This window comes from Varanus komodoensis, unplaced genomic scaffold (assembly GCF_004798865.1).
Source record: "Varanus komodoensis strain SLA01 unplaced genomic scaffold, ASM479886v1 scaffold3, whole genome shotgun sequence".
NCBI classification, from domain to species: domain Eukaryota; kingdom Metazoa; phylum Chordata; class Lepidosauria; order Squamata; family Varanidae; genus Varanus; species Varanus komodoensis.
In genome coordinates, this window is record NW_025335761.1 from 21,811,942 (window position 1) to 21,834,859 (window position 22,918).

Here is a 22,918-nt window from a genome sequence, read left to right on the forward strand (position 1 = left end):
GTCAGTTTCCCTAGAAGGAGACTGGGGCTTCCCTCTGTAGCGTGAGGGCAGCATGCTCACCAGGTGCTGCTCCAGCACAGAACAACAACAAGGCAAGAGTGCTGTGTGCAGCTGCCTTCACTGCTGCTGGAGGTGCTCTCTGTCTTCCCTACTAGCACATGCTCTCTGGTGCCCAGTTGCTCTGCTGCCACAATGCCCACCTTGGCTCACCACCTTGCTGCAATGCCCACCTTGCCAGGCACCTTGCCCGTCTCAGAAGGTTCCGCACTGCTTTGCCCATCCCAAGAGATGGGCATTGTGGTGAGGTGACTCGTGGGACAGGCATCATGCCAAGACAGCAAGGTGAGGCAGGCCTCACAGCAAGGTGGTGAGGTGGGCATCATGGCAGTAGGGCAGCTGGGCATCAGGTGTGCACCAGCAGGGAAAACAGTGTGGAGACAGGCAATCAGCAATTGCCAGGCAGAACAGGGCAGCAGAAAAGGGTGGCTGGAGACGCCACCGGTGCTGTGGCTGCTTTTGCTACCAAACTCACTGGTGTAAATGGGGAAATCTCGGAAAAACACTGGAACTGAATTCTCAGATAATGACAAACAGTGATGAAGTACAGAAATCTTAGAACAGACAGTTGGTTCTCTGTGAGGATTCACAGAAACCAAGCAAGTCACACTTCCTCATGCTTGCTGAATTCAACATAATGACCAGCTATCTCCAGCATGGTTTGTTGTTACGTGTGAACAGAGCCAGTGTGGTGTAGTGGTGAAGAGTGTGGGAACGGGGCTCGGGTGATCTAGGGTCTCACTGGCTGACTTTAGGGCAGTCACAAACTCTCAGCCCAACCTACCTCACAGGATTGTTGTGCAGAGGATAAGATTGAGAGAAGGGGGGGAATTATGTATGCTGCCTCCAGTTCCTTGACAGAAAAAAGCAGGATATAAATATAATAAATAAAATAATAAAATAAAAGCTGTGATGATGAATTCTGGCAGATTTAAGCAATTTTATAAGAGCTTGTATAAAAGCTAACATGGCTTACAACGGTGCTCCTTAAAAGGGAGACATGCAGATATAAACAGCTGCAGGAGACATCCCTGGCCACATCAATTTTTCTTTTGAATATCTCTTGGACACACAGAAACAGCTGAGAATCCCCAACCTCAAACCTCTTTTTCCAGTACCACAGGCAATATGGATTGTTGGTAGATCTGTGCTTTAAACCACGATCCTATGCATATTTAGACAGAATACAGGATAATGGGTGGTATAGGACATTTTTTCTGTCTAAACATAAATAGGATTGTGCCTGAGCTCTTTCATTCTGCCAGTAGAGTATTACAGACAGAGAAAAGGCGTATTTTTCACCTTTGATTAATTTCCCAATACTTGGCATAAATGAATAAGTCTTGTTATGGTTAGGCTGTGCATTTCAGGTTCCTGCTTATAAGAAGAAATATGTAGCTTTACATTATTCAATAAACAAAAAATATGGTGCAGCCTGAAGAAATTTATCATTCAACTCTTAACACAACATCATTCCTAACAAACCTTTGTCGTTGTTCCTGAAAACTATGAATTTAATGACTAAGAAAAACTAAGTGTAACTAGTTGAATATGCCTGCCTTTCTTCTGGATTTAAAAAAGCCAGGTGCAAGATCCACCAGAATGAACTTTCTTCAAACTAAGTAGGTGGGGCTTGCATAGTACTCTGAGGTTAGGCAAAAGAAGCTATTGCCCCACAAGGACCAGAAATCCCTTTTTATAGTCAAAAGATTTGACAGCTCCCCTATGCTTTGTCTGTTGTTTTACAGATGGGATGCCAAGGAAGGTGAAGAAATGCACCTTGCAAAGGATGACCATAATAATCAGGTGAGTCTGTTGAATATGTGCTTGGATACAGGTAGCAAGCAAAATAATATACTTGGTCTCATATCAGCCCTGTAAATTAATTAATGCAGAACTACCAGCCCCTGGTTCTTAATGCAGCAGAGTAGAGTAAAATCCTGAAAAAACAAGTCCTTTTCAGTGCTAAACCAGGAAAAAGCACTTATACCTCCATGGCAGAGAAGGTAGGGCCAGGGGCCTTATTAACTGATAGGCTGCAAATTCCCCATTCCTGCTGCAGAGACAGTGTGCATTGCATTATTTAACAGATATCTGATATCCTAATCATAACCTGTTTTTGGCCCTGTGAAATCCTGATGCTGCACTTGAGTTATCACATCAGTTTAAGGAACCTCTTGTAGGTTATTGCTGCTACAATGTTGAATGTGTGCACCAGACTTCTGAATGGTGAGAAGTTCCATGGGCTCCAGTGCTTTCTCAGTGATTAGTTTCCTAAGAATGAAGTCACTGGAGACTTACAGTGTTTTTTCCAAGAGAACATTTCACAACATCTGCACTCCAGTGGTTCTCTGCTCCCCATCAGATGTCCAGGATAACCCATAGCTCTGTAGGATGTTGAAATCCAGTTCTATCACAGACTGCCCCAAACAACAAACTTAGCTTGAGTCTGTTGCTCTCACAGAATCTTGAATCATCACAGTCCTTAGGAAACTGTGGGGGGAAAGACAGAACAGTCTTAATGGCCATCTGTGAGAACAGACACCACTTAGCCCATCTTCAGGCTAAGCTTACCCAGCTGGTCGGACACATTTTAGCAACCTGTTTTCATAACTGCAGATTCACAAGAGTGTGTGTGTGTTGGGAGGAATCCTTGAAAGATTATTTTGACTAACTCCAAATTTGTAGAACTAAATCTGTCCTTTCTTTAAATGAATAGTGGAATAAGCACTAAACCTGTCATTTTAGAAATCCAGTAGTAATGAAAACTTAAAGAGTCAAGCTATGGCCTGTGAAGAAGCCAAGAAGCATAATTGCCTGGCCGGGTTAGAGAAGAATGAAAAGCCACACTCCACATCACAAGTCAAAATAGGTGGAGTGAGCCCATCTGCAGGTGAAGACAAGGGTGCAAATGAACAAGACAGGATGTGTCTTCCCCAAGATACACCTGCAGTCGCTGTGGAAGAAACTGAGGCAGATCCCAGCCTCAGTAAGGCAGTAACTGGGACTGCTCTGTCCCACAAGGGCAACTGTATAAATAGCCGCTCTCACCAGGAAGGGAACACGGCACAGGCTTCTGGGAGTGCCTTTGAGGAAATCAATTCCACTTTCCATGAAGCTGGCTTAGACAAAAAAGCACTTTCTGAAAGGAACCCTAGTGCAGAAAACCTCAGCACGTTGCCAGTCAAGGCAGAAGCAGGTGGTGGAAGCCGAGGATTGTCAGCTGTAAGACAAGTGGGAGAGATCCAAATTGCTGCTGTCAAGAAGCAAATAATCCCTGTGAAAGAAAATGATGCCCCTGCCTGCCTTCTACATAGGGAGGAGTCCAAGTCTCTCAGTAAAGAAATGCTAGACAGAATGAATGAATCTGTACAAACAGGGACAGAAATGAGGAATAAGGAACAAGGCCAACCTCAGCCATGCAATGAAGAAACACAGAATTAATATGCGGTAGAACACACTGGCTCCCAAGAGGCTGAAGGTAAGTGAATCTTCACCATTTTGTCTGGAATTTGATTGATTTATGTGTGCAGCCTTTCTCATCCCAAGGGTGCAAGCCTGCTACAATTGTATCTCATATCTTTTAAGTACAAATGAGTTCATTTACAGTGAAAAGACAATCATGCCTGAATTTCTCCTGCACTAACCCTACTGAAATGAATCCTAGAGCATGGTCTTGCTGCCTCCATTAATGACATTGGGCCTCGGACAGGAGAACCTCCTGAAGGATTGTAGGTTAATTTCCATTTTACTCAGTTTCACGTTTTCCCAATCATAAGTTAATTTTGGCCCATTTCTGCATTAGTCTGCAAATTCAGCATTAAAACGTCAACTTAAAATCCATGTGCATTTCCATGCACTTTCATCCTACTATATGCATCTTTAGGATAATTTCCTAATTTTTACAAGTGATTTTTCTTAACATAAAGAGTGTGTGCATACTTTCCCCAAATATGGGCATTTTTGTTCTAATATTCTGAATTGTGAACTGCACTTAAAAATTCTGAAAAGTGCAGGTTTCAGAATACAAATGTGTTCCAGTTTGTCCCATTTGTGAGGTGTCAACTGGCTATGTTCATGCAAAAATTCAGATTGAACAAACTGTCTTCCAATCTTAGTGTTCAAAATCCCCAGTGCAAAATCACTTAGCACTGAACCGTTTTGCTCACCATATTCAGTTTTCCCAGTTTCAGTACAGAATGTTAATCATCCCAATCTTTTCATGTCTGATTATTCGTGTGCTTTTCAGAATGCCCTTCAATTATCAGTTCTTGGTTGTTCTTTTTGAAGATTTTGTTTTAAAAAATCAGCATATAGTATAGTTCTGCATACAGACACAGCAGTTTCTTGCATGTATCTCTGACACAGAAACAAAATCCCCCTTGAACACAAGATCTGTCCCAACTGATTTTGTTTGCATTCTGTTTGTGCTTACATTTTTTGTACTCCTGCCCGTATTGAAATGAATAGTATTCCATGAGCAGAATAGCTCTATGAGGTTATTTCCATTTTAGAGGTGGGGACCCGAGGGGTGGAGGCAGTAATATTCCAGAGGCTGGTCCAGTGAGCTGCTGACCAAAGGCAACAAGTGGGCAAGGCACCTGCAGAACAAGTCCTATGAGGAAAGTTTGAACACAGGGGTATGTTTAGACTAATGAAGAGATGAGTTAAATGTTACACGGCAGCTATTTTCAATGTCATATAGATAATGGAGCACATTTCTTCTCATTTGGTCCAGACAGGACTGGAACTATGGATTCAAATTACAAGAATTGGAATGGGTTCAAATTCAAATAAATATTAGGAAGAATTGATGGGAGCAGCTGTTCAGCAGTGAATGAGATTGCCTGGGAAAATGTAGGACTCCCTACCTTCTTGAGAAGTTAAGCATTAAGGCAGAGGCTAAATGACCAGCTATCAGGGATGCTGTGGTGGTGAATTGCCTGTAGGCAAGAAATAAACACTGGTGCAGATTCTTTAAAAACATAGCAAAACAATCAAGAAGCTTCTTATATAGCTCTGTACTGGCCCTGGTCTACTCATCTGCAGATGGTAGTGACCGAGCTGAGAGCAACCATATGTGAGAAACTATGGAAAAATCCTTTGCTCTTACTTGCAATTTTTTATCATGACAATATTATTCCTTGTTTAATCTGAAAATTGCCATAATTAAAGTATTTTATGGCTGTGTAGAATGTCTAGGTTCACTTCGATTCCACACATTTTCATGTAAGTTGTATGGCTGTCTTTTTTCATACTAGCATCCATTAGTATGTCAATGACAGATTTCACATGCCGAGCTCCAACTGTGATCTAGTTCTACAAGAAAACATCTCACTTGACTTTAACTCTTTGCTTCCAGTGCCTAATTCATCAATATGATTCTGCAAAAGAATGAGAAGTAGTGGGCTGTCTGTAGCCTAGCAGGACATTATGAAACTCTGTTCCATTACATTAGAATCAGAATTACTCTAGAGGTGTGCAAACATTTTTCCTAGACCTAAAGAACATTATCTTTTCCCCTTCCCCATAATATACAGTTGTGGATACTGACACGTTTAGACAAGTGGGGCCAACTCCTAATTTATGGTGGGTGGAGCAGGTGATGCAAAGAAAAGGACTTCCTCTCCATTCTTTTGCCTCATCTTCTACCCTCGCATCCTGTATGTGCTTGCCATTGACTATTTATGGTGCTCACAGCTCAGTGGCAGAGCATGCAAGCATTGCGTCCAGAAGGTCCCACATTTGATCTCTGGCATCTCCAGGTTAAGAGGTATAGGAAAAAAACTTCTGCTAGAAACCCTGGACTGCTGCATTGACCAGAATGGATAGTACCAAACTACGTGGACCAACAGTTTGATTCTGGATAACGCAGCTTCCTGTGTTTTCCCAGCAAATAGACCTCTCCGACCATTGGGTTCCTCTGTTCTTATAACTTATTGCAGAATGAATGCGATGCTGCAGGATGAAAGCTCTTTATTTCCCAATGTGAGAAATGAAGATGAGGAACTGAGCCAGCCAGTGTGCCTCTTTGGAGCTTCACTGTAGGGAAATGTGGATGCTCTTCTCCTTACAAAGCACAGTTTGATACAGGATAGATGATGCCTTTTTTAACCCATTGTGTCCATTCTAAGCCGTTTGTGTGTGAACATCATTATATTCTGAGTAGGAGTGCTCTGAACCAGTTGGATACTGCCTTTGTGGGACATACCTAATGAGGGTATGGGGTGGTCTTTAAGTTGTTCCCGAGTCCCTCCTAAAGGCAGTGTCTGCTTAGCCTGGATGGCTGCAACTCAGAACACACATATTTTAAATGGGGCACTGTGGGCAAGTGGCAGTTTTGGGCCTTCTGCAGTCTCCTGCCCATGCCAACTGCTGATGCTGGACCTTCAACTGTTCCAGCATTTCCAACAACGGCTAGTTTTAGAATTCTCTTGACACATAAACGAAGTGTGAAGGACATGAACAGCAAAGACATGGTGTATTATAACAGCATGTTTAATTTTAATGAGCTTCAATGTTACGTATGTCCAGTAAAAGTTCTCCTTGAAAAGATAGTAAGCTGGGCTGTCTCTGCATCCTCTGTGCTTAAAAGCCTCCAATATGAGATGCACTTATGTTTTGCACTTGTGTCTTTTACCAGGAGAATTGCAGGTGTTCCTGCTAGAGGGCTTCATCGTCAGATCCATCTGATAATGCACTTGAGTGTTAGTGCATTGAATGTTCAGGGAGAAGCAGTGCAGAAAAGCTAAAAGCATATTGAGACTTGACTACAGAGAGAGAGTTTTTTCAGTGGCTATAGGGAAAGGGAAGATAGAGAGTTACAGAAAGAAATGGTGTATAGAGGTACTTTGAGATAAAACCCTGCTCCTTAGTGGAAGCCTGCAGACCACATCAGGCTTCTGGGTGTCTCCAACTTGCCTTCTGGACTTCTGCCCACCTGCTGGCATTGCCACACCACCCTTCCTGCTCATTAGGATGTATCATGGCCAGTGGTGTACTGTAAAATGGGAAATGCAGACACTCGCCCTGACAGTCTTCATAGCCCCAGCTAGCTGTGTAGAGTCTTATCAACAAAGGAACTCTGCCAGTTTCATCTCCACGAGAAGCCATTCTTTTGAAAAGCAAATGGGTCTTCAGGGAAAATATCTTGTATCACACAGGGAAGAATATACAGTTTCTGAGAAAAGTCAGGCATCTTCCTCTCCAGCCACCATAAGGATTGCGACTAACTTTCAGAGGAAGCATGGATGTATGAGGGGCAGGTGACAGCAGCATCCCCGTTAATCCACATGTTCTGCCACTTTGCTCCTGTGGAGCCTGGCTGTGCCGCACCCCTACGTGGCCTTTCTGTCTAGCGGGTCTTCTGGAGCTATTTTCTTTGGTTGAAGGCAGCCAAATTTGGATGGGGGTGTGAGGGGGGTGGGGACTGCATGATTTTGCTGATCTAAATCATACACACCATAAAGCCACAGGAGGCAGGGGAGGGCAGGTATTCATGATGTTTCTCTCCTTTTAAAAAATCCTCCTGGTGGCCCATAGCCATTGAGCGGGAGCCGGTTAACTTGGGGAAACAACGAGGGAAAAGAGTGAACTACCATCTGCCATGCATTGGCCAGATCCCCTCCTAATCCAAATCCCTTCATCTTTGGCTGCTTTTAACGAAAGAAAAAGCTAGCAGGAGGGCCATGGATCTTCCATATTCCACTGAGTTTAGCCCTACTCCTGAGTGCAAGGAGCCACTGCAGGGGAGTTAGTCGCAGTAGTAATACAGGGAGGTCTTTCTGCCACAGAGCAGCAGTCCTTTTCTTTGATAAAATGGAATCCTTGTCTCTGGAAGCTGATCACCAATCAAAGGCACAGCACTGGCAGAGCACCAGGGATGAAGTTAGCAGGAAGGTATATAGCATTATTCAATGAGATGGACCTATTAGGAATAAAGATTAATGATAAACAATATGAGGGTCCTGGGAGACCCTGGCCAGACATTTCTTTGCAGTAGGAGGTTTGCAAGTTTCTGTTTAGCTAGATTTTTGACTCACCAAACCTTAGACTACTTTGGGCTTCCAATTTCATGGCCCAAACACCAAACCATCCTGTGGTTGTGCACAAATCTACATTGCACAACCTTCTTCAGGTGTTATAGACAAAATTTCCCCAACCTACCGCCCTCCAAAGACTCTGGACTACAAATCTCAGGATTCCTAGCTTTTGGCCACACTGGCTGGAGCTGTTGGGAGTTGAAGTTCAAAAAATCTGGGGTGGGGGTGGTAATAGATGGAGGAAGCCTGCTATAAAATCTCAATTTCCATTCTTAGTTGGAGCTGCCAACTTTGAATTACCTGGCATGTTCCAAAATGGAAATGTTTTCATTTTCAAACAGAACTCCATACCAGAGCTAAAGGAGTGATATAGCACAGAACAAGCAAGAATGCTTTTGTATAACCTAGGACTGAAGGAGTTAGGAACTGGGGCTATAACTCATTGATATAAAACAGGAAACATTCCCAACAGATGATAATAGGATTATTTTCCTAACACAGTCCTAGAAACAGGTTTTATGTACCTTTGCTTTTGAAGTTAAGTTTGGGGGAGGGGTTCTACTTCTTTCTCTTAACAGCCCTCACTAGAAAAGATGAAAAGTTTTCTCCTTCCAGAAACATTTTTAAAGGGCTACTGTCGTACCCTTCGTCTTATTTTCTCTAGGTCAATAATGTTCAGTCTTTTTTACCTGCAATGACCTGTCTCACTGATTTATCCATTGAAGAAACTCATATGCCTACCACAGCAAGAAGCAACTTCTTGGGTGCACAGCCAGGTCATGGTGCTATCACTGTCCAGCAATGACTGAGAGTATAGCCTAGAAGAAGGGTAGGCAGACTTGGCTTTATTTTCACTAAAACACCCGGATTCACCCAACAGAGCCATCTTAGCTACACACACAGGATTAAAGAACAGAGTGTCCCTGTTCAGGCCTTGTACTGGAACAAGGAGCTGCAGCATAGAGATTGGGATTGTGCACGCTAGCCCCTACTCCAGCATCTCCCCAGTCTCCATTGCCACCCTTCCTCCATCAAGTGGGAAGGTCTGAAGGGTTCTACATGCTGTAGCTCGAACAGGCCTTGGCGCAGTCAGGAGTCCTGATGAAGCAGGAGTCCTGGTTGCAGGGAAGCTCCTAAGTGCTACAGGCTGGAATAGGTGGGAGCAGAAACATCACTGGTGAGACTTATTTGCCTGGCCCAGTTCCTATGCAGACGTTGTCATTCCCTGTTCAGGCATAACACCCAAATGAGGCTGGTATCTCTGAGCACATTCTGAGCCTAGGAATTCACCTTCCATACCAGAACTGAACTGAATTCACAGTCCTCTCATGCTAAAGTTCACTGCAGGTTAACTCAGACTTCATTTCAGCAGCCTGAAATGAAAGAGGTTGGTTGTGACTACTATTAAATGATTGGTTATCGGAAACCCATTTCAACCTACTGCAAATCATCGAGAGATCTACCAGATCTACTTGAGTCTACCTTTGGTCTACCCTTTGCCTTCCCCTCACACTTACCTGCAGCTGCACATTGTGAAGAAAATTAGTAGCAGCAAATATACTTCCTTACATGGATGCTTCTCTGATGCTCTTGATAGTCTCACTGAAGAGCCTTATGAAGGTCCACAAAAGCCCTGGGCTTCCTGGGACACAGTTTGAAAAGCCAAGCATGAGGCAAAAACACAACCAGTACCTCTTGCTTTTCCTTATATGATTTGTTTTCCAGCAATGTATCTTCCTTGAAGCATACATCTCCTGCTTTGAAATGACAAGAACTAAATATTAAAACTCAAACATAAGCCCTGAATCTCCTGCAGAATTTTTCATAGCATGCCAGGGAAAAAAAGAAAGGAAACAAACCGCAGAGCTTTTTTATTCAGTTTCTCAAGACTACTAATTTCAAGATCTCCAGAGAAAATACAGCTGGGGTAAATTTCCAAAGCACAGTGGGGTGCTGACGTCAACATTCTCCCCTGACGTAAACAGCAGCATGTTGGCCAAAGCCTTGAGTGCTGTGCCTCTGAGAAGGACGTAGGAGGAGGTCAGTGCCAAATGATTTAGCATGGTTGAACAACTCTCTTCTCAAAAAGTGCATAGGAATGTAGGCAGTGAAATCATTTGTGTGTTGGTTTGCTTCTCACTGGAAAGCTAGGTTTGGAACGATGTGATTACACTGTAACTGTAGTCAGAATCTGCAGCAGAGCAAAACTGTGAGATAAAGATTTGAGATGTGAGGTAGACCAGATATTCACGAAACTTGTGGTGTAATTTGAGGAGAAACAGTTCCATGAAATGAACCTTCCCTGATTTTTTTCTCCTGGTCATTTTGCTGATTCTTCAGCATATTTATTTAGAAGTTTCATTCAACTCACTGGGCTTACTTCAGTTCAGATGTGCACTGTTAATCTCCCCTTCCCCCTTCCCCATGGCATGGGATGCCTTTTAAACCTTAGAATCTGATTTTTGAATAAGATTTTGAAATCTTTGGTGATTGAGGGTAGGGCTTGCAAGATATTCTTACTAGAAAAACAGACAGACAGGCAGACAAATGTAACTGATGGTTTTCCCAAGCATTTAGATTAAAAAAAAAAAAACAGGACTGCACAGGATCACACACAATTTTTGCACAAGATTTCTTCAGTCAGTGCCCTTCCCCTGATGATTGGCCATGCTGGCTGGGATTGATGGGAGTTGTAGTACAAAACTTCTGGCAGAAGCAAGGTTGGAGAAGACTCCTAATAAATAACACCAAAGAAGCCATAGTATCATGAAGTGCTGGCTCATTGACCACAAGAACCTGTATAGGTCTACTCAGAAGTATGTAGAGTAGTACAGTGAATACAGTGCGATATACTAGCAAGTAAGGGGTAAGTGCAGCTTAGCAGAGCAGCCCTGAGGAGCCTTACAATCCAAACTGTAGGTTCCTCAGTACAGACAATAACAGAAGGAAGACGCAAAGGCAGCAAGAGATGAGCATGCCTAAATGCAGTTAGACCTCCTTTATCATTATTTTCACTATACACAAGGGTTTAGGATTAAGGTAACAGAGATGGGCATTTTCAGAAGCTGCCAGTAAACATCCTTTTGTTATTTATTTAGGAAATATGTCTTTGGGATCCAAAGGCTTTATTGATAAATCTTCTTTTTGTCTATACTTATAAATAAACATAGGCCTAGCTTGCCTTTTGCACATTCTCCTCCTCTCCAATCTATCTTTGTAATTATTGGGCATTCAAATCTATCAGCAAGATGCAAAGTCATGCATTTTAAACATGGTTGTTTGAAAATGCTAGTTCAGCAGTACTGTTGCTGCAGCATCCAGCACTTCATTCTCTCTCTCTTTCTCTCTTGCTCAATTCATCTCCTCAGTTTCAAGTCAATAGTATTGATCAGGAAGCTCTTGCAGGACAGCCCGCACAAAAGGACCGAACCGGCAAGTAGACATCACTCTGCACTGGCACTCCATGGCAAGTGCCTTAGGAGCCAGTGATTAAATGGCACTTTTAAATGCATAATTAATTCATAAATGTAAGGTCTGGGGCAGGAGTCAACTGGCTCCGGAAAAGACATTTGGGTCCTGTGCGCCAGCAGTGGGCAGAGCTGTTCCCACTGCTGAAATGTTACTCCAACATGTTTCCTTGGCCTGGAGCCATTCACACATGCAAACACAGGTACTTATTGAGCAAATATGGACTTTTTTTAATCCTGCCCCCAAAGAGTAATTTTTGGAAGATGGTAAAGAATGAAATTATGGCTGTTGTAGGTGCTGATATCTCCTTAGACCCACTGCTATTGTTATTTGATTATGTTAAAGATATTGTTCTATTTATCATTCTATAATTACCCATATGACAGCAAGCTATAGGTTGAAAGGAATTAATTCTCCAACAAGATGGCTGTGTATGAGGGTTTGGGATTTGGCCTCAGTAGTAACATTAACTAATGTGATTAGAGGCAGAGAAGGACAAGCAATAAATCATTTTAACAGAAAGGGAATTCTATTTTATGTTAGAACAATAAAGTTCAGGATTCAGTGCAACTTTATTTATTCTTAGGGGCAATTTAATTGGTATGAGTTGAATCATGTTTATAACTTGTCTTTGTTATTATCTGTATTTATGAATCAGTGTAAAATGAAATATTTTGTTTTCTCTGTGGATAGCTTCTCTGTAGTAGCAGAAAAATACATAAGTAAAATTATCCAAAAACATAAATAACACACACACCTCCCGTTTTCTTTCCTTCTCTCTCACTCTCTGTTTCTCTTTCTCTCTTGCTGGCTGGACCAAATAGGAGTTGGAATCCAAACCTTCTGGAAAGTCAAGGTTTCCCAACTTTGCTTTCCAGCCTCAAACTGCTGGAGCCTGAGATATTTGAATCACTGCTTTCTCCCATGCCAATTTTCCAGGCTTTCTAAACAACAGAAGTCCTTCCCACTTGTTCATCACTAAGGACAATTAAATTGCAAGCATCAGGACCTTTTCTACAGTGGCCCCATGGTGCTGGTAGAAGTTGACCTCTGGAATCCATCAGATCCCATATTTAGGAAAGCTCCGAAGAGGCACTTGTTTTCATTAGCCTTCTCTTGAGTGGTGTTTTAGGCTGATGCCTGTTTCTGTTTAGCTATGGACGTTAGATGTTCCTTAGTATTACACTTGGTGTTTATTTTCTTTTAAAAGTGATTTTGTGTGTTATTATTTTATGGCTATGTAAGCTGCCTCGAGAGGGTTGTACTCTTAAAGAGAGGCCTAAAACTTTTAAAATAAATTAATAGAAGGGCAGTTTTTAGGAGGATGCAAGTCTTCCTGGGGGGCAGGGACAGCACTGAGGGCATTGTGAACAATGGCCTGCTTTGCCACCCCAAACCTGTACCCAGTTCTTGAGCCTACACTAAACTTCTCCCCTAACTTAATCATTACCTGTAATACAAATGTTTCCCTATTAGCAATGCATTTTTTTAAATATTGGGCAATGCCCAACTAAGCAAAACACTAGAAAAGATTCCTTGTTTAAAATGAAGAAGAAAGTATGTGCTAACCAGTGCTCACTGTGGAGGAAAAGTTCCCTCTGCCATCATGACAGCAAGAAAAGAAAATGTGTGGGAAGACACTCAGGGACATGAGCATGAACTCCCTCTTGAAAGCTCTACATGTTCCTATATTCTGTTCTGCACAGGCACAAACTCGTAAGTGGAACTGCACAGGGACTGTAATACAAACCAAAAAAGGTGTCTCAACCAAGGTCACTCTCTCAGAGCAGAGAGGTGCCATTCTGATCTCTAAAACACCAGCTCCCAGAGGCATTCGGTTGCTATAGATAGGAGCACAACAAGAATATAATCCTGGCCCTTGATGCGTGTGATCCTTCTGTTGACATTCTCTGAGCGATTGATTTGTTGGGGGGGTGGGGAGGGATTGAAAAAGTTGCAGCCTCTGTCGCCTTTTGGGGACATTTGCATCATGTTCATCACAGTATCCGACCTTCGAGGTGGTAAGCATCTGGACTCAATACTGTAGGACAAAATCCTGGCCTGGCAATCAGAACCCAGCTGCTGCTTTAATTTACTGCTTGGTAGTCTCTTTTGGGATTCTCATTTTGATGTTGGTTGGTTTGTTTGTTTGTTTGTTTGTTTGTTTTCCAGGACAGCATGTTAATAAAACAAGGCTGAATGCAAAAGATGATGAGCACATTCTCCCCCTCTGACATTGTCCTTCAGGACCTGGCCTTCACCCTTCAGCTTCCATTTAACACAAGCCACTGCAGGAGATCTTTGCCTGTGTAGGAGCCAGTCGTGTCCTGAAATTGTCTGTTCAATTTTGGCATCACTCACACATAGCACATCTCTGTGCCAAAGGAAGAAAACCCTATGAAAAAGCAGCCTTCCGAGGAGAAAGGAAATGCTGACACATTTATTTAACACTTCTCTTTGCTTCCCTTCCCATGGCTCTGGGCATGTGACAAGCCACGCATTATCTAATGTATGCACTTTAATTTATTTAATAACTAATTTTATTTAAGACATGGGTTTGAAGATATTTCCCCTTCTTTGGCCAATGAGACTGTTGCTTCCAAAAGGAACAGGCAAAGCTTACAGAGCCTGGTTGTTTGCTTGATTTTTTATGGATGATTGGCCAGCTAGAAATGATTATGAAGATATAACTGTCTGCTTAGTAATAAAGGTTTGACTGAGGATACAGTAAATCTAGGAAGCAAGGAAGTTATATTGTGACTTTGTCCAAGTGTGACAGTGTAGTGAGAAGGGACCAGTGGTAAAGAAGGTTAAGGGCTACAATTCATTAAAGTTTCCCTATTTTTTTAACTCCTGGTAACTCCTGTGACTATAATTAATTTCCTAGTTTAATACATGAATGAAAGTACCCACCTCCACAGGTATTTTCCTCCTCAAGGTGTAGCATTACCCATATGAGAAAAGAGGGAGGGTGGGGAGATTGGATTTTGGAAAAAAGTCTCTTTATGGCTATGCCAAGGGTGATTGTGACATTGGAGCACAGCCATGTAAGAACAGAAGAAAATAACAACTTGGATGTAGCATCTCGATTCAGAGAAGTGTTTTTTGGATTGCAAACGAAAGTGGTTGATCGACTAAGACTGACTTTTATTTAGCAACATGATGTGACATTGCAAGCCTTGTATCATTTCAGTTACTGGCCTGCAGGGTTCTCTTCTACTGATACTTCCGTAAGGTAGAATGGAGTTTTGGCAAGGCATTATCCTCTCATTTCAAGGGTATTGTAAAGACCAGTAACATTTGAGCATGCAACAGTAATCTTCTACGATCCAGCTATATGTGAGAAATACTCTGCAGAGTCAACTCCATGTGACAAAAGTTCTGTATTGTGGGTTCGCTTCCTAAATTGCAGTGGACACAGACAAACCAGAGATGAGCATTGGTGGGGCTTATTGGTTTCAATGTGGATGTTACGGGTGTACTTGGCACCCTCTCCCATTGATGACCATGGGGTTTGACTCCAAATCATTTTTAACTTGTTCATACTTGATCCAGTTTGCAAATGACATTAAATCTTTCAGGATGATGAAAGCCCCAGTGAATTGTGAAGAGATCCAAAAAGATCTCTCTAAACTGAGGTCCTTTGAGGCAATAAAATGACAAACACAATCCACTATAAAATGTAGATTGGGACTTTGCCCCCCTCCCCTCCTCCCACCAGCAACCCTAACTTCACATATACGCAGTTTGAGCTAGCAATGACTAACCAGGAAACAGAACTAGGAATTGTTGTCAATAGCTCAATAAAAATATTTATTATTCTGAATAGGATGAATACTATGCTAAAGCTCATTAGAAAAGGAATTGAAAATAAAACTCCTAATATTCTAATGCCATTATACAATTTAATGGTGCAGCCAGACTTTTTATACTGAAGACAGTACTGACGGTCATACCTGAAAAAGGATATTGTAGGGATGAAAAAACTGTAAAAAGGGGGCAAACAAAATCACCTGAGCAAGTTCTGCATGAAGAAAAGGTACAATATTTGGGGACAGGTAGAAAAAGGTGAGTAAGGGGAACAGGATAGAAATGTACAAAACTATGCATGGTGTGGAGAAAGTGACTAGAAAGAAGTGTTTCTCCTGCTTTCATAATATTAGAATGTGGACCCATCCTGTGAAGCTCAGCATTTTCAGGACAGAGAAAAGGAAGAAAGTCTCTCTGTGCCCATAGTTTAACTATGGCATTTGCTACCACAAGATGCTGTGAAGGTCACAAACTTAGATGACTTGAAAAGGAAACTGAATAAATTCTAAGATTAAATCAGGAATCGATGGCTAAAGATTATGGCAACTGTTTTATGCTGCCTCCCAGTTCAAAGACTCGGATCAGCCAAAAGCATCCAATAATTCATCAAGAGAACCTTTTTCCCTGGCACATTACATGGAAAAAACATGACAAGGAAAAACGAACTTGTTGCAGTAAATTTCCCAGAAATCAGTAATGCATGAGTTGATCCACACAGTAGTTGTGGAGTCCAAGAGAATGGTTACTGTTGCCCTCTAGAATTACATTTGTGACAATATAATATCATACAGATATAATTACCACCTAGTTAAAGTAAATTGATAAACTCACTGAAAACATTATAGAAAGCAAAAGTGTTATAAGAAAATGCAGCTCATTTCTGATAAATTTTGCAGAAAAAGCCACATTGTGGCCCAAACACTTGTCTGGAACAAGTTCTATATACCTGATGCACTGATGATAGGAAAACATAGTATTTAGTCTCTTTCATTGTTTTTATGACAGACAAAATCTTTTCCTAACTTTTGTCTGGGAAGGAGATTTCAGTACCAGCATTCTGTCATGTTAGAACTGCTTTTTTTTCTTTTTGGCATTAAGGAAATACATACCTTTGATGCAAGAGAACTGGATGGCCCTGATCTGCAGCTGACCTATATTTGCTTATAATGACAGACCTTGGTTCCTTAGAGAAAGTGCAAAAGAAATGTTTCTAAGGATGGATGGTGGTGGTTATTTTTGCAAGGAATATCTGTATTTCTCTTTGTAAGAACCTAAGAAGGACTCTGCTGGATCAGGCTAAGGCCCATCCATTCCAGAAAACTGTTCTGCTATCCAGATGCCAAAAGGAAGCACATAAGCAGGATGTGAATGCAATACCCTAGATTTCCAGCACCTGGCATGGTGAGGCATCCTGGCCCAAAACTGCAGGTAACATAGAGTCATCCGTAATCTAACACATCTGATCTTCTCCACTGAAGCAAGGAAACACATGTTGAGTGTGCAATGCAGTGAGATCTATTTGGCCTTCCTAGGAATAAGTCCTACTAGCCGAACTAGGCAATGTGCTTTATTGTTGGCAAGAGTGAGGCAAAACACCATGTTTGGCTTTATTAAATTAGTAAACTCATAGGAATGTGTTTTGGTTTTGCCACTAATTCAAGTGTGAACCACCCAGATGGCCTCCATTCTAGATAATTAATTTCCCACTAGCTGTTCAGGAATGGTTTGCTGGTCCCATAGAAGCATGTTACCAAGAAAACAGAGAGTGCAATGCAAATACTGGAAGTAATCTTTTATAGTGAGGAGAACCAGTATTGGCTTCCTGTGGAAATAAACAAATAGACTGTTGATCAGAGGTATTCAGATTTAGATATCCCTGACATGAAAGGCTCAATTTCTGCATCTTATAATATTCAGCATAGATTGGTTAGCAAGCACATAAAACGAATTACTAGTTTACAAAGTTGTGATCTCATTGAAGGAAAATAAGCACAATCCACATTTATACCCACTGAATTTTCAACAGGATATAACATGCTTAAATGCTTGGGATCATGCCCACTGCTGGTAGTACATAATTTGCTGCTGGTACATAATTTAACATGAATGTGACCAGAATTTCCACCAGTTATTCTTCCAGCATAACATTAGCTCATACTAACAGTGTTGTGTGAAAAGCTTGAACCCACTATGTTACCTCATTTGCAAGAAGATTTGCCTTTCTAATATGCTCCCTTAATTTCCCCATTAGTTTACAATTACTTAAGGAAGAGGAAGTGTTATTCAGTCATTTGTTACTGGATACTAAAATAAAGTAGAATCTAAAACAGCCTGGGGGTAGGAGACAGTGGTAAAAGGCACAAGAAGCACTGGAAGATGGTGCCTACTAAACCAATGACCCTTGTATCAACTTCCTTTTCATCCCACAAAACTATAACAGTTTTATACAAATTCAACTGCTATAGCTTTTTCCAAATGAACATGGGAATTGTAGTTCCCTAGGGAATTACTATCGAATTAGTTTAAGCCTATTAAGTTGATATGCCCATTGAAGAAGGGTCTGTTATCATTAACTTAGTTTGATGGCATTTTGGAGAAATGATAGTGATTAATGCTTGTTTTCTACAATATATGTGAGATGGTTGAGAGGTGAGAGAAATGGTTGAGAAATATTGGGATTATTTTTATTAAATAAATGTTGTTTGAAGAAAAATTAATGTGTTGGAGCATTTTTTTAAAAAGAAAAAAATTGATAGAGGAAGCTTGAGGGGTGAGCATTTGTAATATTGTTAGACTAACAATATATGTCAGATTCAGATAAAATTCAGGTAAACACAGTTTTCAATAGCAAGATTAACTTCTTGATATTGACTAGAGCTATGTATTTTGTATTTGCAGTATTGCCCAAAACAGGCGTTCTCCTGCGCAGAACACATCCAGGGTCCCTTTTATCTAGTTCTTCAAAACAAAATGAAAGGCTCCATGCTCAGGAGTCTCAGAGCCAATTCATATTGTCCTCATAACGAAGGATCATGTATATCACGTATATTCCAGCTAGGGCCTCAGACAGAATAACAGAGTATGCATTTTCCCCAGTAGCCAACACTGGCAAGCTGCATCAGGAGAGGCTTTCCACGTTTTCTTGCCATATTTCCATGGCTCTGACCAAGAAAGAGAGAGGGAGACTCATGGTCCCTCAACTCACTAATATCTGCAAGCTAATTCACTTTTCAAGCTTGTCTTTCAAACACTCCAATACATGCCAGCTATAATTGGAAAACAGCTCTGTGTCAGTGCTGAACTGTTTGAAAATGTGCATCTTACCCTCCTAGTTGATAATCTGTAATGCTACAATACATTACAAGTGCTTGATGCATAAAGCAATTCTGCCCTTCATTAGATGTTTTCATAGAATCAAAGAAATCGTAGAATTGTAGAGTTGGAAGAGGCCATCGGGCCCAACCCTTGCTATTGCAGACTCTAAGTTACACCATCCCATTGAGATGACTGTCCAAACACTTTTTGAATGTCTCCAGCAAGGGAGAGCCCACAAATTCCCCAGGTAATAGGCTCCATCGATCATCTGCTCTAATTTTGTAGAAACTAGTCCAAGTTAGTGTAGAAGAAGGTATTGTAAGGAAAAATGCTGAGTGTTTCCTGCGCCATTTGGTCTATCAGCACCATAATTTTTTTTGAAATAATTCTCACTTCACAGGATTCAACTGTGCCGTTGCCTACACATAATAGAATGTTCAGATGGATGCATGGTGAGAGCTGCTGGTTCAAGATGGCAGCTGCACTGAAAGAGACAGTGTGGTCTACTGGTTAGAATGTTGTCCAAGAAAGTTCTGCTTTAAATTCTCACTCAGCCACAAAGTTTAGTAGATGACCTTCAGCCAGTCACCAAATAAAGAAAGCACATCTTTGCATAATATCTGCATATACTAATTATGCCTTTATGGACATTTGGAGATAATTACTATAACTGAAATAAAAATATAGTACCTCTCATTCCAGTTAGAAGGACTACAACTAGGTGACCAGTGTTTCTGATCTCCCAGCTGTTCAAGTGTTGTGAATGGGCAACTTCAACACGCTCCTTGCTTATAGGTCTTTATTTTTCAACTGGACTTAGACTGGACAGCCTTTCAAATAGAGGATGCACACAAGACACATGCTCAAAACTCCTCAACAAGAGATAACCACCCTCTGTAAAAGTGGACACATAGGCTATCAAACCAGTCATTCTCACCTAGCCTAGCCTACTTCACAGGGCTGTTATGAGGATGAAACTGCAGGTGTACGTGAAGTTTGGAAGAACCTTTCAAGCCAATTTTTCCCTAGACAAAGGATGACAATGATATACTGTACACATTGCTTGATCTCTTCCATTTCCGTCAGACAGTGGCTGTGTGTCTCATTCTCCCCTTTCCTCTGCAAAGGTTAAAGTACAATCTGCCCAAGACCAGGTGCATGTTCTGAGGTCTGCTGAATTCTCTGGCTGCCTCATGCCAGCAGGGCCTGATGAACAGGCAGGATGGGACAAAGGGCTGCCATTTTCAATGACCACTCCAAATTTCAGCTGCTGCGTAGTTTCCACCTTTGAGAGAGAGTGTCTCCGGACAATCAATGCTCACAATATAAAAGCATTAAAATAAAATTATTGAGGTTTCCAAAATCCAATAAAAAGCCATTAGCTTACACAAGAGAAGTGAAATTGGAAGCTGATGAAGCTCTTATTGACTCAGAGACAGATAAGAAGCAATAGTGCTTTATTCTCATGATGAGGCAATAATACTTTCCACAGATGCTACCAGATACATCTGTGGACCCATGATTAAAAAGGCAAAAACTTCAGGAACAAATGTCAGTCAAGAACCTAGTGAAGAGACTGATCCTGTGTGTGGAATTCTAAAACAAACTGATAGTCCTTTGGTGGTAATACCAAAAGTATATTAAAATCAGCCACGTTCACCAGTCTCCTCAACAAACAGAAGCAATAAGGAGAGGGTTTTGTTTTTCTCTCGGTACACCAGACCAGGCTGGTAATGATAGCACAAACACAGCAATTGGACGCAGTAAGGAGCAGAAACCATCTGGAAAAGCCTGATGCCACCAGCAGCCTGGCACTCCTACTTGCTCCAGTGGCACTGAAGCGGCAGTGTTTCCTTACCCAGATGGTAGCTGCTGGCTTGGAATGGCAAGTTCAGAGGAGAAATCTTGCAGTATGTACACACACACACACACACACAGAGCGCCTATATGTAAAGCAAGATCTCCACTCAAATTCTATGCACCTTTACTCTGAACTGAAGAGGAGGCTCAGAATGTTTAAATGGGATTTGCTCCCAAGCAGGTGTGCTCTATCCACCTGCAAGTGGCCTTGCACAACTTCAGCCACCCACCCAGACTGAAGTGATTGGATTATCTGCTTGGAAGAGTCGACTGAGAGATAACTGAGGGACCTCCCATGGTCATGCTACGGGTGTCTGCTGAGAAAGAGGTGTGCAAGGATGAGTCCCCTCATGCACCTGTCTTCCGGCATATTTAGTCCCCTGAATCCCCAAGGCCAGCCATCTCCACATAGTTTTTGCACCCCCATGGTCGCTGCACAAGTTTCTCACACACCTGCACCCTGCAACACATGTGCCTAGCTCTGAAAAAGAAGCCCTGCATTAGGGGAAGATGTCCCCAACAGGAAACTTGCAGCTGCATGTATATTAAACAGATAATCCCACTCAGGAAGCTGCACAGCTTCTGTGCAATGCTTGGGATAATGGGAATTGGTGCCCACTCAAAATAATTTTCTCGGAAAGGTAGCTCTTTCCTTCCACAGCACTGGCTGCCAGCCTGGTCCTCACCCTTGGAAGGTTCCTGCAGAGAGGCCAGGGTTGTGCCGCATGGAGAAAGCCCCAGCCAGGTAACATCTTGCTGGCTGGGGCTCTTCCAAGTCGGTGAAATTTATCACTAGCTCCATGAAAGAACTGAAGGCAGTTAATTCTGAACTGAAAAAGCAAGAAAGATTTTAGGTGAGACTTCAATAAAGCACTGCCCTATAAGAATGGGTTTTTATGGAAACAAAGAGGCAACAGTGGGGCAAATAAAATAGATTTTAAAAGACCACCTATCTTTTAAAGTGCTGAAAAGTTTTATAGCACTCCACTGAGTTTGGACTGCAAGTGGGTGGACTTGCAAATTGCAGACAGATAATGCTTTTGCCCACATTACTCGAGCAAGAGCTGTGTATTCTTGTATCTTGGACATATGCCTGGTGGCATAGTTCAGTGCAGTGCTTTTGAAACTAGGCTCTGGGGATTCTGTGGTTCCTCAGAAGCTTACAATGAATTCTTCAATGAAAAAATTGGTAATGGTATACAAGTTTCTTGAAAGACAGCTTGCCCTCTTCTATTGATCATGACGTGCAATATAGAACTGCGGGATATTGCACACCCTTAAAGCTAAACTAGATGTAATTTGAAAATGGATGTTTACATATTTTTGTCTCCTTGCCATCCCTTTTTCCTTGTTTATCAGTTCCTTTTAGACTGCAAGCCTGCAGGCAGGACTTGTCCTTTTTGCTGCTTGAATGTAAACTGCTCCAGAAGCCTTTTCCTGATTGAGGAGCCAGCTAAAACTACTTTAAATAAATAACTTATACGTAAACCATGACTGGGCCTCCTGAAAACTTTATATGGGAAGGGAAAACTGCTTTCATGGGGACTACAGCAAGTAGGGCTTGAAGGCTTCTTCCAGTGCTTATTAATTGCCCCACAGCTTAACCTCCCTCCCTGCACATGAGCAAATCAGTGTGAAAAGAATTTCCTGAAGGTGAACAATTTTGAAATCTGATTTTGTTCAAATGTACCTGGAAGGGAAGAAAAGGCCATGCACTGCATGTCATGGGCAGACCACAGAGGGGCCTCCCACAGAAACCCCGACAGGATCCAGACCACAGTATGCCACTGCCAGAAAGCAGGTGTGCCGCATCACGATGAAGGTGAGTGGATTGTCAAACAAGGACCCCCGAGCCTGCATACCCTCTAGTTGTGACTACACACCTCTTCCTATCTACCCACTCCCAGCTCTTAGAAGTGCTAAGGGCTACCTGTGCATTTAGCTTTGGGACAGACAGGAATTCAGCCCGTGCCAGTGTAATTTGCAAATACGGGGCTCAGGGGTTCACAGTATGGGAATGAGAGAGCTATTGTTATCAAGGCTGGTTCAATTCACCCCTGCTAATATTCTGAAAAGTCATTTTCACATTTAGTATTCCTGCCCTCCCAATTAAAGTTCTTGAAGTACTCTACTGTATCTTTCCACAAAATGCCAAACATTCTAGACATTCAAAATCCTGTGCACAAGAGTGAAATCCTGAACTTGAATCCAGGCAGTCTTGCACCAGAGAAGGGACTAGTTGCAGATGATACTGTTATATTGCTAAAGCAAAGCAGTTTCCATCCTGACCAGTGTTTGGATGGGCCTAACTTGGTGAAAACCTTGATGGTATATAAATGTAAAAACAAAATGGTCAAGTTTTTCTG

At 41.9% G+C, this 22,918-nt stretch overlaps 1 protein-coding gene across 6 annotated transcripts in view; it reads left to right on the forward strand.

The window, feature by feature from the left end:
* The window catches only part of CCDC9B (coiled-coil domain containing 9B), a 65,174-nt gene extending 47,084 nt beyond the window's left edge, over positions 1 to 18,090 (forward strand). For 3 of the 6 annotated variants that reach the window (XM_044436336.1, XM_044436332.1, XM_044436338.1), the window contains 3 exons: positions 1,806 to 1,863; positions 2,806 to 3,538; positions 13,740 to 18,090. In XM_044436336.1, the coding sequence (XP_044292271.1) occupies positions 1,806 to 1,863; positions 2,806 to 3,501 (754 nt within the window). In that variant the 3' untranslated portion in view covers positions 3,502 to 3,538; positions 13,740 to 18,090. Of the gene's footprint in view, positions 1 to 1,805; positions 1,864 to 2,805; positions 3,539 to 4,571; positions 7,369 to 11,467 lie in introns of those variants that run through there. The other 3 variants (XM_044436333.1, XM_044436334.1, XM_044436335.1) reach the window with 3 other exon arrangements.
* Positions 18,091 to 22,918: the final 4,828 nt, after the last annotated feature.